The 12,116-nt window shown below is 43.8% G+C and overlaps 1 protein-coding gene across 1 annotated transcript in view; it reads right to left on the reverse strand.

Moving 5' to 3' along the window:
• Positions 1-12,116, reverse strand: part of ATAD5 (ATPase family AAA domain containing 5) — a 71,474-nt gene that overhangs the window by 27,351 nt on the left and 32,007 nt on the right. The window contains exons 6-12 of the mRNA XM_085858097.1: positions 9,775-9,891; positions 9,453-9,627; positions 8,687-8,768; positions 8,417-8,574; positions 5,412-5,566; positions 1,262-1,391; positions 871-1,022 (exon numbers count right to left, since the gene is read on the reverse strand). Of these exons, the coding sequence (XP_085714223.1) occupies positions 871-1,022; positions 1,262-1,391; positions 5,412-5,566; positions 8,417-8,574; positions 8,687-8,768; positions 9,453-9,627; positions 9,775-9,891 (969 nt within the window). The remainder of the gene's footprint in view (positions 1-870; positions 1,023-1,261; positions 1,392-5,411; positions 5,567-8,416; positions 8,575-8,686; positions 8,769-9,452; positions 9,628-9,774; positions 9,892-12,116) is intronic.

Genomic DNA, 12,116 nt, shown 5'->3' on the forward strand with positions numbered 1-12,116 from the left:
GCGTCCTCACGCTGGATTCGTACGTTACAGCTCTCGTAAAGACATGGACACGAAGACAAACACTGTTCTCGACAGCGAATGGAAATGTGCTGACACTTACAAGTGCCTATTATATCCATCAATCGGGGAAGTTTGCAAGACGGCAAGATTTTCTAATGCTAGCGTTATTTGCGTCCGACGAGAGATGATGATGCGTATATAACGGGACTGACACGAAAATCAAGACGGGATTACTTGCGGTCCAAATTTTATTTTTCTGATCACAATTTTGATCTATATTTTTCTGCCGTTAGACTGTCATATTTCCAAGAAATTAAGGGAGATTTGGAATAAAATTCATAAGAAACATTATCAACACTGAACTCCTTATTTTCCTCGATGCCGCGGACACGAAGCGTTATGTACGAATCCGTTATTTCATTAGATAGGGTAGATGCCAGAAAACCCGAATAGGGAGACAGAACATCATCAAAACATAAAAGAGAAACCAAAGTTCACATTCTGAGTCTCCACACTCAAAATAACTGTCACATAAGAAACGTACAGTAAAATAAAAATTTTACCAATCAAACTAACATTTCTAAGGTTACAATACCCATATTCTGTTGCTTTAATCTATCTTCAATTAAACAGGGAAATGGAGAGTATGATATTGCCGGTTTCTACAGGTTCCCCAAGATGTCCACTTTCATTTCTGACCATTGATGGTTTGTCTAAGTACCTCATAATAATTTTATGTGGAATTTCCCACAAACATACCACAGCATACCCACTTTGTGAGCCATGCACATATATAATATATGATGGAATAAAATTCTGCTTTCAAAAGAGAAAACACATTCCTTGAAAATGAGCCTTTGTGATGATCACCTCAGCCTTTTCCTCCATTTCCTGCCGCCGTCGCTTTCGCCTGCAATACTGGTTGCTTCCTTCCTCCGACTTGCGCTTGCCTTGGAAACCCAAGCAGTTTGTTGAACCCTGATATCCTCTGATTTCTTCCATTGTGCTGTGCTTGAAGCCTGCTGAAGAGAAAAAGATGGGAATATGTGGATACATCAAACTGCAATGAAATCAAGGAATGACTTCGTTTCTGCATTTCAAAGTTGATATCAAGTGTCCATTTTTTAATGAGAGTGAGCCACCACTTACCCCATTCCCACCCACCCCACACTCTCCATCTTCACTACGATGCAAAAAAAAAAAGCAAACAGGACAAATATGTATACGCAGCTGTAAAAGAACTTCTGCAAACAAATATTACCTGAACTGTCAGAAAAGCGCTTACTCAGCAGCCGTTGGTAGAACCTGTTAACAGAAAATCCGGGCTGAGTGGCCTTTATCTCTTCAAGCAGTGCTTGGCTTTGGATGTCCGTCCTGATGCATTGACCAGCCTGAGATAAACATAAAGTAACACTGACATTAGCCGTTTTTATGTGGTCATTAAAATGTTCAGACTCACATCGGATGCACGCACACACACTGCGAGGCAGCATTATTTGCCACCTGCCTCTCTCCTGGGATAGAGGGAATTGAGGGCCACGTCGAATACATCAGTTTTAAAGGCGGTAAAGCCTGAGCTGAAAGTGGCAACTTCGATGAGACAAGATGTGCACAAAGTGCCCAGTATCACACCAATCGACATGCATTTGTGACATGGTCTGACCCTGCAGTTTGGTGAGACCTGTTAACCCCATGTTGCCGGGAGGGAAGGCCTGAGCTTCGGCGAACTCCCTCTTGCAAAGGTTTGACCGTTGAGTACGAGAGACCGAGGTTTGTGGGAATGAGAACCGCGCCGAATACAACGGCTTCGGTGGGAGTGAGAACCAAGTCCAGGACGGCAGCTTTGGTAAGGCAGAGGACCGCACATGTGGTGCCCAGAGTCGTGTGGATCGTTTGGGATGCAGCTTAGACTAGTGGATTCTTGGGTTTTGCAGACCCCATCATGCTGAGAAGGAAAATCTGAGCTTCCGCGACTCCCTTTTTGCCAAGTTACACCCGCATGGAACTGAGTTTTGTGGGAACAAGGACCGTACCGAATACAACGGCTTCGAAAGAAGTGAGAACCAAGCCGGTGGTGGCAGCTTTGATGGAAGAGGCGGGTGCCCATAGATGCGCCAATCGACACGCATTTGGGATGCGGACTGGCGACTTGGCCATGCGGCTTGATGGGTTTTGCAGACTCTATCCCATCAAAGGATGGATATAATAAGACCAAGGAAGGATAATACCAAGACCGGATGTACCCTGGAGGCCACTTTAGGGACGGAGGGGGAAACGGAGCACGGATAGGGAGACAGCTTCGTCCGTGAGTCGTGGTCCCTTGCTGAGATGAAGGTCAATGCTTCAGGACCAGGGAAGGCTTCGTTCAATCAGAGAGACTCACAAATGGAGATGACTGGTGGTGGCGGTGCATACACAGGCACACATACATGAATAGTTAGTTGCATATGCACAATTGTGATTGTATACATTTTCTACATGGCGTATTATACATATTATATACACACATATTATACGTGACATTGCGCATGGAATATACAAACATATTGTTACTGATTTCAGAATCCGGTCTGGTAAATGCATCCATACATCCAGGTCCTCAGACAGTTATTTCCTTAAATGCATGTTCAGATTAGCCCCATCCCCATGTCTAATGGGATCTTAAATGTGATGCGTTGAGAAGGGTAAAGGATAGATCCCCTCTCTTATGGGAAGCTTTTTTCTTTACGACAGACATGTTCACTCACATTTCTTTCACGAGCTCTGAAGCCCGCCCTCATTCTTCCTCAGCAACATTCTTTCGCGACTTCCGACGCCCACCTTTTTTGAGAGCGCACGGGTCGTCAAGGTAACCATGCACCAGTGGGGCGGGGTGAGCTTGGGGCGGACTGACCGGCAGAGACATAAAAACGAGCGAGAGGTACTTCTGAGGAGAAAAGAGGAGAGAAAAAGTGTGAAGAGAAAAGCGTGAGGAGAAAATCGTGAGGAGAGAAAATCGTGAGGAGAAAAAGCGAAAGATGAAAAAGAAAAAGTGAAAGGAGAGAATAAAAAACAAAGGGCGAGAGAAACGAGCAAGAAGCGGGTGTCTGACCAGTGAGGACGAAACAATTCGTCCTTCCCAGTTCTTCGGCAAGCGAGCGTGTGGTGTGTGTGTGGGTGTGAGCAGCACCGCCAACAAGTGAGGCACAGGTCGATCACCAACACCAGGGTCTAAACCCACGACGGACGATCTTGGTGCCCTCCAGACTTCGACTGGCGTTCAAGGCTGCCCCGCGGAAGGTACACGGCAAAGCTGGGTGCTGACGACGGATGTAACACACACGCACGCACTTCAGGACGTTTTCTCTTCACGGACGACTTTCTGGTGAGCGAGACGATTCTCCCCCTCCCCCTCCCCTCCCCCTGAATGATCTGTTGGGTACCCTTGTCTGTGTTTAGCTGCAAGTAAGTCAACCCCTGATAAGCATCTGCTCTTTGTCTCTTTCCTGGCATTTTGATTGATTTTGCTTTGAAATTCGTTCTTTATTTAACTCAGCAAATAAAAAGTTCTTTTTATTTATTTATTTGATTGTTAATAAATTATTTGTCGATTTCCAACCTGTCCGTGTTTGTCCTTTCCTTCCATTGGTCAAGCATTGTCTGAACCGAGATAGACTGGGAGGTAATTACCACAGATTTGACCAAAAATAGTCGGCATACACCAGCGGTTACAACACTCGGCCGCCCAAATTGAAATCTAATCAGATTACATTGGTGCTTTGCTGAGGGCGTGCTCCCCGCTCAGGTAACCACGTGACCTCCAGTTAAATGGAATAATTAGACGGTGGACACTGAAACTCGTGGTTGACTGGGTGGCGTTCGTGGTTATAAAACAACCCACCGTTCCACAATGTTAATTGTGAGCGGTGGCCCCAGGTCCGGCTCTACTGAGGACAACCGGGGATTAATACCCCTGAGTGACAAGCTGGTGTCTCGGTACCGGTGGCCGCAACAATATTATATACACAAATCTTACTCTTACACACACAAACCCCTCGTTCTTTTTTTTTTTTTTCCACACAACTGTTCCTAACAATTCTATCACACACACACACACAAAAAAAAATCTAAAAATAACTGCAAGCGCACACGCGCGCACACACACACACACACACACACACACACACACACACACACACACACACACACACCCACACACACACACACACACACACACACACACACACACACACACACACACACACACACACACACACACACACACACACACACACACACACACACACACACACACACACACACACACACACAACTTTCCCGACCACATGGATCATCAGCTGGGCACCGTTCCTCCTCGGTTTCGATCCTTTAAGCACAGAACCTCTCCAAACTGTGGATCCACATCAGTAGATTACCTACATCGGTAGATCCACAACCTCAGCTGCGTCCAAGCAGTCAGTCAACCCATAGTTGTCACAAATACACAAGATTCAAATAAATACATAGGATATATATATATATATATATATATATATATATATATATATATATATACATATATACATACACATCTAAGAAACAGTAAAGTGGATTTCCCACCAAAAGACACACACGCACATAATTTTTCATGCTAGACATGTGTTATTTATGATCCAAAGGGTTTTGAGGAAAGTGTTGACAAATCAAAGAAAGAAATATATATATATATATATATATATATATATATATATATATATATATATATATATATATATATATATATATATATATATATATACATATACATACATACATACATACATATACATATACATATACATATGTACGAGAAGAAAAAAAAAAACCCGTGAGTTTGAAATGGAAAGGAGAAGATAGGCGACACTGAAGAGGAAATGAGGAATGAGGAAGAAATTGAGGAATTACTTTGGGGGGTAATGAGGAAGAAGATGGGAAAATAAACAAAACAAATGGTATCAAAACAATTGGGTGAAGGTGAAAATGAAGAAAGGAAAACGTTGATGTGAAAGATAAAAAAAAAACCAATAAAACAACCACCAAAAATAAATAAATAAAAAACAGGTGCTGGAGAAAGAAATGAGCAATCACAAACAGAAACTGGACTGAGTATTTATAGATTACAGTAGATCTGAGAACGATCAATCCGTGTGCAAATTCACACACGAACAGACTCACTCCCTGAAATAGACCAATGTCACAACAGCCTCTCCCATCCCTTCAGAAACTGGCGAGGTTAATAATAAGTGGATCTTTCAAAGCTCAACAACTAGCAGCAAATCAATGGTCGATCCTCGGAATAATTGGCCTTATAGTGCGTGTATAGCCACATTACACCTTCATGATTTATGCATTGCAGTAATAAATCTTGGGAAAAGTTGTTTGTACACTCCTACCCACAATGCGTGGCTCTCCCGGCAGGAAGAGATCTTTGCCCACGTCAACTGCCCCAGAGATAAGGTCGTCGAGGGAATAATGACTGGCACAGGTTCAGATGTTGACCGGCATAACTGCAACGAAGTTGGGAATGGCATGTCCCAGCACGAGGAGTCTTTGGGATGGTGGGAATCAGAGACAGAGACCTTCCCTATAAACCACAGCTTGTGTTTCATCAAGACATTTGATAGACCTCATTGTGTTATGGTCAAATCTGATAAGGACAACAATGAGCATATAAGGGTACCAATATACAAGTAGGCAGACAGTGTTAAAATTGCCATCCCTAAATTGTGTGAAACGTCAAGGAGCCATCGATATATTGGTGATGCAAGAGAAAAAGGGAGGGCATAAATTGGAAAAACAAAGAAAAGGGGGAAGAATTAGAAAACCAGATATGTCTCCGCCCATATTATTATTGCATCATTATGTATACTTGTACCAAGTTTGATTTCAATCCCTGAACCCAGATTCAAATTATTAAATAATTCTGGCTGCCAGACGATGCGTCCGATCAGGTTGAAATTTAAAACATTCCCCATGACTACTAGATCATAACTGTGACCTTTCACGTCGATGGATGAAGTGGTTCAAGAGAAAAATAAATCTTTTTTCGTTCAATCCAATATGGCTGCCAGACAATGTGATATATTTATTATTTGTGAGCACCCTGGTATCTCCAAGGCTTGGAGGAACATGTGGGTGAAGTTTCCCCTCGATCTGTCAAGCCGTTCTGAAGAAGGTTTTTAAAGGTTTATTCTTCAAAAAAAATCATAGCTGCCAAACCATGTAACCTATGACCTCATAGGTGGAGAACTTTTTGTTCCTCATGGATAGGCGATCATACCTGTAAAGTTTCGCCTTGATCTGTTCAGCCGTTTTGGAGAATAATATTGTTGCGAATTCTGGCCCGCCCGGCGTGCGATCGGCCACGTAACTCAAATGGCGGCCGCTTCTCCCACCGAAACGGACAATTCAGTCGTGACCCTCCTGGGACTACCGCCAGAAACCAGTCACAGGTGGGGGTTTAACCCCACCACCACCGAGTCCGCAATCCACCCGCGCGAGATAGGGTAAATCGCCGAAAGTCGATATACCTATGGTACTCGCACGGGTAATCTGCCGAGGGATGGGACCACGCCACAGGCCGACTCCGGACACAAACCGCTTTAGCGGTTCGTTCCGTATTACAGGGATAACCGAGCGAAGTTATCGTCGGCCTTGACGGTTCCGATTAATTACCGGGTGTTTTAAAACCCACTATTAATCCCTTACGTGATGCAAGATGGAGATTCAACAAAGGAAAGGACGCAGCAAAACGGGGAACAATTGGACAAGCACACTTTTATTTCACACACACAAGCACGTATATACAGCCATACAGTAATGCACATATAAAAGCAAGGACACAATGCAGAGCTACAACCGAATATAATTATTACACAGGGACACTTAAACAGTTCTACTTTACAAGACTGGCGCCACACACACACATTTACACCAAACCCCAAAAGAAAATGGAAGTGCGACTTCCCTGAGAGGGTCGAGTCCTGCTCCTGCGACCTCAGCTCCCAGCTCCTCCGGCGTGGTCAGTGAGCTCATGCCTCGCGCCGCACATGTGGTCAGCTCGACAGCACGGACGGGGTTTTTTCGGCGCTCGCTCCCGGGGTCCCAGGGCTCGCGCGAGGATCAAAGAAGCAAGGCCAAATGACGGCAAGACAAACCCATAGGAACAAGAACCCGACTGGAACAAGAACCCGACAAGAAGCCGCCCGAACTCTCCTCGTCGGTTCCTTTTGTAGCGCGGGGCCCCGCCCTTTGCTCCGCCCCGTTTCTGGCTCCTCCTCCCTTCTGGAAGCTTCGTAAAAAGGGGCGTGCCCTCTCGTTCCCCCCTCCCCACGCCGTGCAGGAGGCGAAGAAAGTCAGTCTTGGCTCGGGGCCAGGGAATTATTCCCCCACCTTTTTTCACCTTTGACCTCTTGCCCAAATCGCACCTCCCCCATGCCAAAGCGCGGGAAAAGCAGAAGGGAAAATCCCACAGGCGTTGTTGGTTTTCTTCCCCCCGCGCCGTATGACGAGAAGAAAGATTCGGGCGGGAGATGCCCCTTCGCACCCCGGCCGCCGTTGCCACTCCGCCCCTCCCATCCATCCCGCAGAGATCGTGACCGCACGGTGCTCGTTGAATGGCGAGTGGCGAAGATGTGGTAGCGTAGTTGTGGAAGGTGGTGTCGTGTAGTGAATGGCGTGATCGTTGAGATGTTGGTTGGGGCGATGTTCGTTGTTGTTCTTGCACCAAATTAACAATAGCCAAAGAAAAACGGCTAACTGAAGCGTCGCAGCCCGAATGGATCACATATATTCCCTCTATACAACGGGTTTGGGCTAACTGCACATGAACTTACCGATATATCTCACCTGAGGACCCTTTATGGTGTAATGCGAATTTCCACAACCGTAACAATATTTTTGAAGGTTTTTATGTTAAAACAATATGGCTTCTGAACCACATGACTGATGACGTCATCAACCCCCCCCCCCCCAATAAAATTTAGCCCTAGAGGACCCTCAAAAAATTTCATACTGATCGGATAAAGCGTTCGATGTGTGCAATTATGTTATAACGAAGCCACCGATTACATCATCAATAAATCACTCGTTTCCCATGGGGTACTTCAAGAGCCAAGTTTCAATTTTTTTTTCCATGGAGCGGTTTTGGAGATAGACGTCCAATGTTTTTTTTTTCTTTTTTTTCCAAAATAGCTGCCACACCCATGACATATGATGTCATAATTATCATTAAAACATTGTACATGAGTAGTCACACCTATGGTGCAAATTCTGTGTCAATCGGATAAGCGGTTGCAGAGAAAACAGAGAAAATTAGCATGGATGTACGAACGGACAGACAAAACCCGAAAACAGACCAAATGACTTAAACATTATATGATACATTTGAATCTCTCACCATCCTTCTGAAGCACATGCACCACAGGAAGAAAGGCTGGCAAATTTGCTGTTGGGGCCACACGTGCCATGGCACATGCAGCTTGCTTTGTTGGGACACACTGTAGGAACGGTTGTCGCTGAGCGGGACAGACGCCTTTCACTTGTATAATGCCATCACTGCACAAGTGCACATTCAAGTTTTGTTAATCATTTTAAATGTTTGCAGAAGTTGACATTTTGGAAATGGTACATCCAGGACCCATGCATTCATTCACAAAGCTCTGCTCACCTGTCAAGAGCTTTAACACCGAGAACTGGGGTCAATATTCTTGGCTGAAATATCGGCGCCAACTTCAGGGTCGCTTCAGCACCTGTTCAGATATAAATCCAAAAACCTCAGTAATAGCAAAATGTCTTGCGCAAAACAGATTTCACTGAACCAAAACGCAAAATAAAATAAAATAAATACAAAAACTCATTACTTTCAAATTAACAATTCTCAAATTATTATTCTTTATTCATATGCAGCACAAGGCTGCAGACAAGCATCATTGGCTGAGGGAGTGCCTGTGCCACTGATGCAATGCCCTCTACTGGTAATGACAGAAATTTGGTCATGGTGCCGGCAATAGCTCGCCTACTCTTCGTGAAGGACACCATGGGATATTTGACGTCCACCAACGAATGCTGGCAGATGGGATGCCATCTGTTTAACGTCCATCTGTGGGATGGCACACACATTGATGAATCACCCTGCCTGTGCAACACCGAGATGACAGTATATAGCTGGATCGGGATTCAAACCCAGGCTACACAGTCTAGAGGCAAGTGTACGTTCCTCTAAGTTATCCTGTCAGCCCATCATTCTCAACGCAAGTAGCGTCAAATAACATCCTCAGATGCTCAACTTAGACACCCTCTAACCTGCCTACAATTTACATTAATTGCTTTTCACATATAAAACCTTTAAATTCCATAAAAGCTGATGCATTCATGAATGCAAAGAAAAGAGCAAGAAAATAATTCACACAAGGATGCAACAAATGAGCTCCCACCTGGTTTGGCTTCTGTTGCTGTCGCTTTCCTTGTACTACAAAACTCATTTAGCAAACTTTTGCATGACCTTGTCATCTTTGTCCTTGGAGAGAAAACGTTTCGCCCAAATCGTTTTGAACCGAGGTTTCGCCCAAATCTTTTCGGGCTGGCATCGATTAATATTACGGTAGACATCTGGCAAGATAGTCGGGGATGGTGTAGAAGATGGAATGAGTGCATAAGGCGAAAGATAAGGGAGAGTGTAAATTTATGTTGGAAATGAAAAGTTTAATTTTCATTCAATGGTAGGAAAACAAAGAAGTACTGCAACTGAAAGCCAACCTGGGTCTTTCGCCGAGCTGCTCTGCAATCTTGTGAAGAATCAGACAGAGGGGCTTGCTCCACTCTGCCCTGTGATGTCCTTCTCTCTCCACGACCGAGTCTCCTGTGCTTCAACATCTGCAGAAATAAAATAAAAAAGCTTTTTAATCAACCTTTCACCAACTAAAAAGGAAATGGAGCTCATGGATCATTGTAGAATAAGCCAATTTCAATCCAGTAATAAAGCGACCAGTTGACTTCGCAAATAAAACTCCCATCTGATACAATACCTTCAGAAAGTATTCACACCCCTCAACTTTTTCACATTTTGTTGTTTACAGCCAGATTATAAAATTGATCAAGTCGAGATTTATTGTCACCGATCAAAACAAAATACCCCATAATGAAAAAGTGAAAACATGTTTTAAGAAATTTTACAAATTTATTAAAAATAAAAAGTTCAAATGTCTTGTGTCAATAATTATTATTCAACCCCTTTTAGTCCAGCAGCCATTTCTCATATGAGGCCAAATAAGGGAATTCGTTCAACATCCCCTACAGAAAAGGTTTGACTTGACAGGGTCGTAGAAGAGACCCTATAGAACACCTCCAGGTAGTATGTGGTTTCAAATTGTGGTATCATTAAAATTCTACAGGCCATTATACATACCAAGGGTACTTGCTTACCAAGAGGGTCACTGTGGGCTCGCAAAATTTAGGGGGAGGGGGTAACGTAAATGTGAATATCTTTGTCTAGACTCAACCAATTTTCAATATTGAGGTATCATTGGCTTCCTATTATAATTCTCTATCGGAGTCTGTACAGTTATTTGAAAATGGCCTTTGTCATGGCATCACCAAAGCTAAAATATCACACTAATTCAAACTTTCTGACATTTTTAATTGTGTTCTCATATGAAGGTGAACGGTGTTTCTCAATTACTACTGGTATGTATACATTTTGGAAATCAAACGCTCAAGAAAGTATTGTTCTGCAGAAATTCATATACATCCAGAGGCACACAAAGAAAACTGCAACTGTTATTTTTAGCGTTCGTCTTTTACTAGTACTAGTGTATAGCAACACGGAAGCACATACATCAGAGCCGAGCATAATAGTTGTCTTTGGCAACAAGGAAGTACATTAGTGAAAGCCGAGTATAATAGTTGTCTCTGGCAGCACGGAAGCTACTCATTCATCATAGTGGATGATAATAGTTATCATGGTCGACACTGGGAGCTGTGCATGACAACACAGAAGCACATTAGTGAGAGTGAATCATAATAGTTGTGCATGGTTGCACGGAAGCACATTCGTCAGAGCGGTTTGTAATATTTGTGTCTGGCAACAAGGATTCACATTCGCCATGGAAGCATGAAGATGTCATCTGTTGTAAATTTTAGTCAGCGTCTTCTTCACCATTGGATTCAAAGTTTGTTCTTGGATTTTCACAAGTTTCTTCGGCCAAACATGCACATGCTTCTGTGCATGGCATGTGGTTGGTTCTGCATGTGCAGTCGGCTCGGCGACATAGAGACTTCTTGCAGTGACAGACAGTCAGCTCCAGAAGACCCCGTGGTGCTGGATCTTTGGTCATGAGCACAGGCTGCAGGGCACCATCCTGAATTTTCCAGCCATGTCCAGCTGCTGGTGGAAGGCTCTGTGTAGGCTCCAATGCTCTCTTCCATACATTTCCTGGTAATTTCCTCGCTTCATATGGTAATTTCCTCGCTTCATATGTTGCTGTAAGCTGTCGAATGTAGGGGGGAGATTTTCATTTCTACTGTAGTGGCATGAGTTGTCCTCTTTCCATCAAGAATCTCTTCAGTCATGTCATTATTGTCTGCTGCCACCTGGACAAAGACGCCTGGGGAGATGTTTGATGGCAATACCGTACCAAAGATGTCGCTCTTGGCTAGGATCTCCTGTGCAAGGCTTGTGTCAGTTGCCTCAACATCATCGTAGGAGTCACAGTGGCCCATTCTGCTCAGCATGGTAATGAGCTGTTTTGACCTCGTCATATGGCGAACTGTTTAACGTCCATCTGTGGGATGGCACACACATTGATGAATCACCCTGCCTGTGCAACACCGAGATGACAGTATATAGCTGGATCGGGATTCAAACCCAGGCTACACAGTCTAGAGGCAATGCTACACTACACAGTCTACACAGTCTACACAGTCTGCAATGCCTGGTGTTGGGACAGTGGTAAGGGCAGTGGCTTGGGACCCAAGAGGTCCTGAGTTCAAGCCCCGTTGGGACACTGAATTAATATATGTATGTATATGTGTATATATATATATATATATATATATATATATATATATATATATATATATATATATATATATATATATAT

This window comes from Eptatretus burgeri, chromosome 15 (assembly GCF_056783735.1).
Source record: "Eptatretus burgeri isolate ZD-2024b chromosome 15, Ebu_testis_v1, whole genome shotgun sequence".
NCBI classification, from domain to species: Eukaryota; Metazoa; Chordata; class Myxini; order Myxiniformes; family Myxinidae; genus Eptatretus; species Eptatretus burgeri.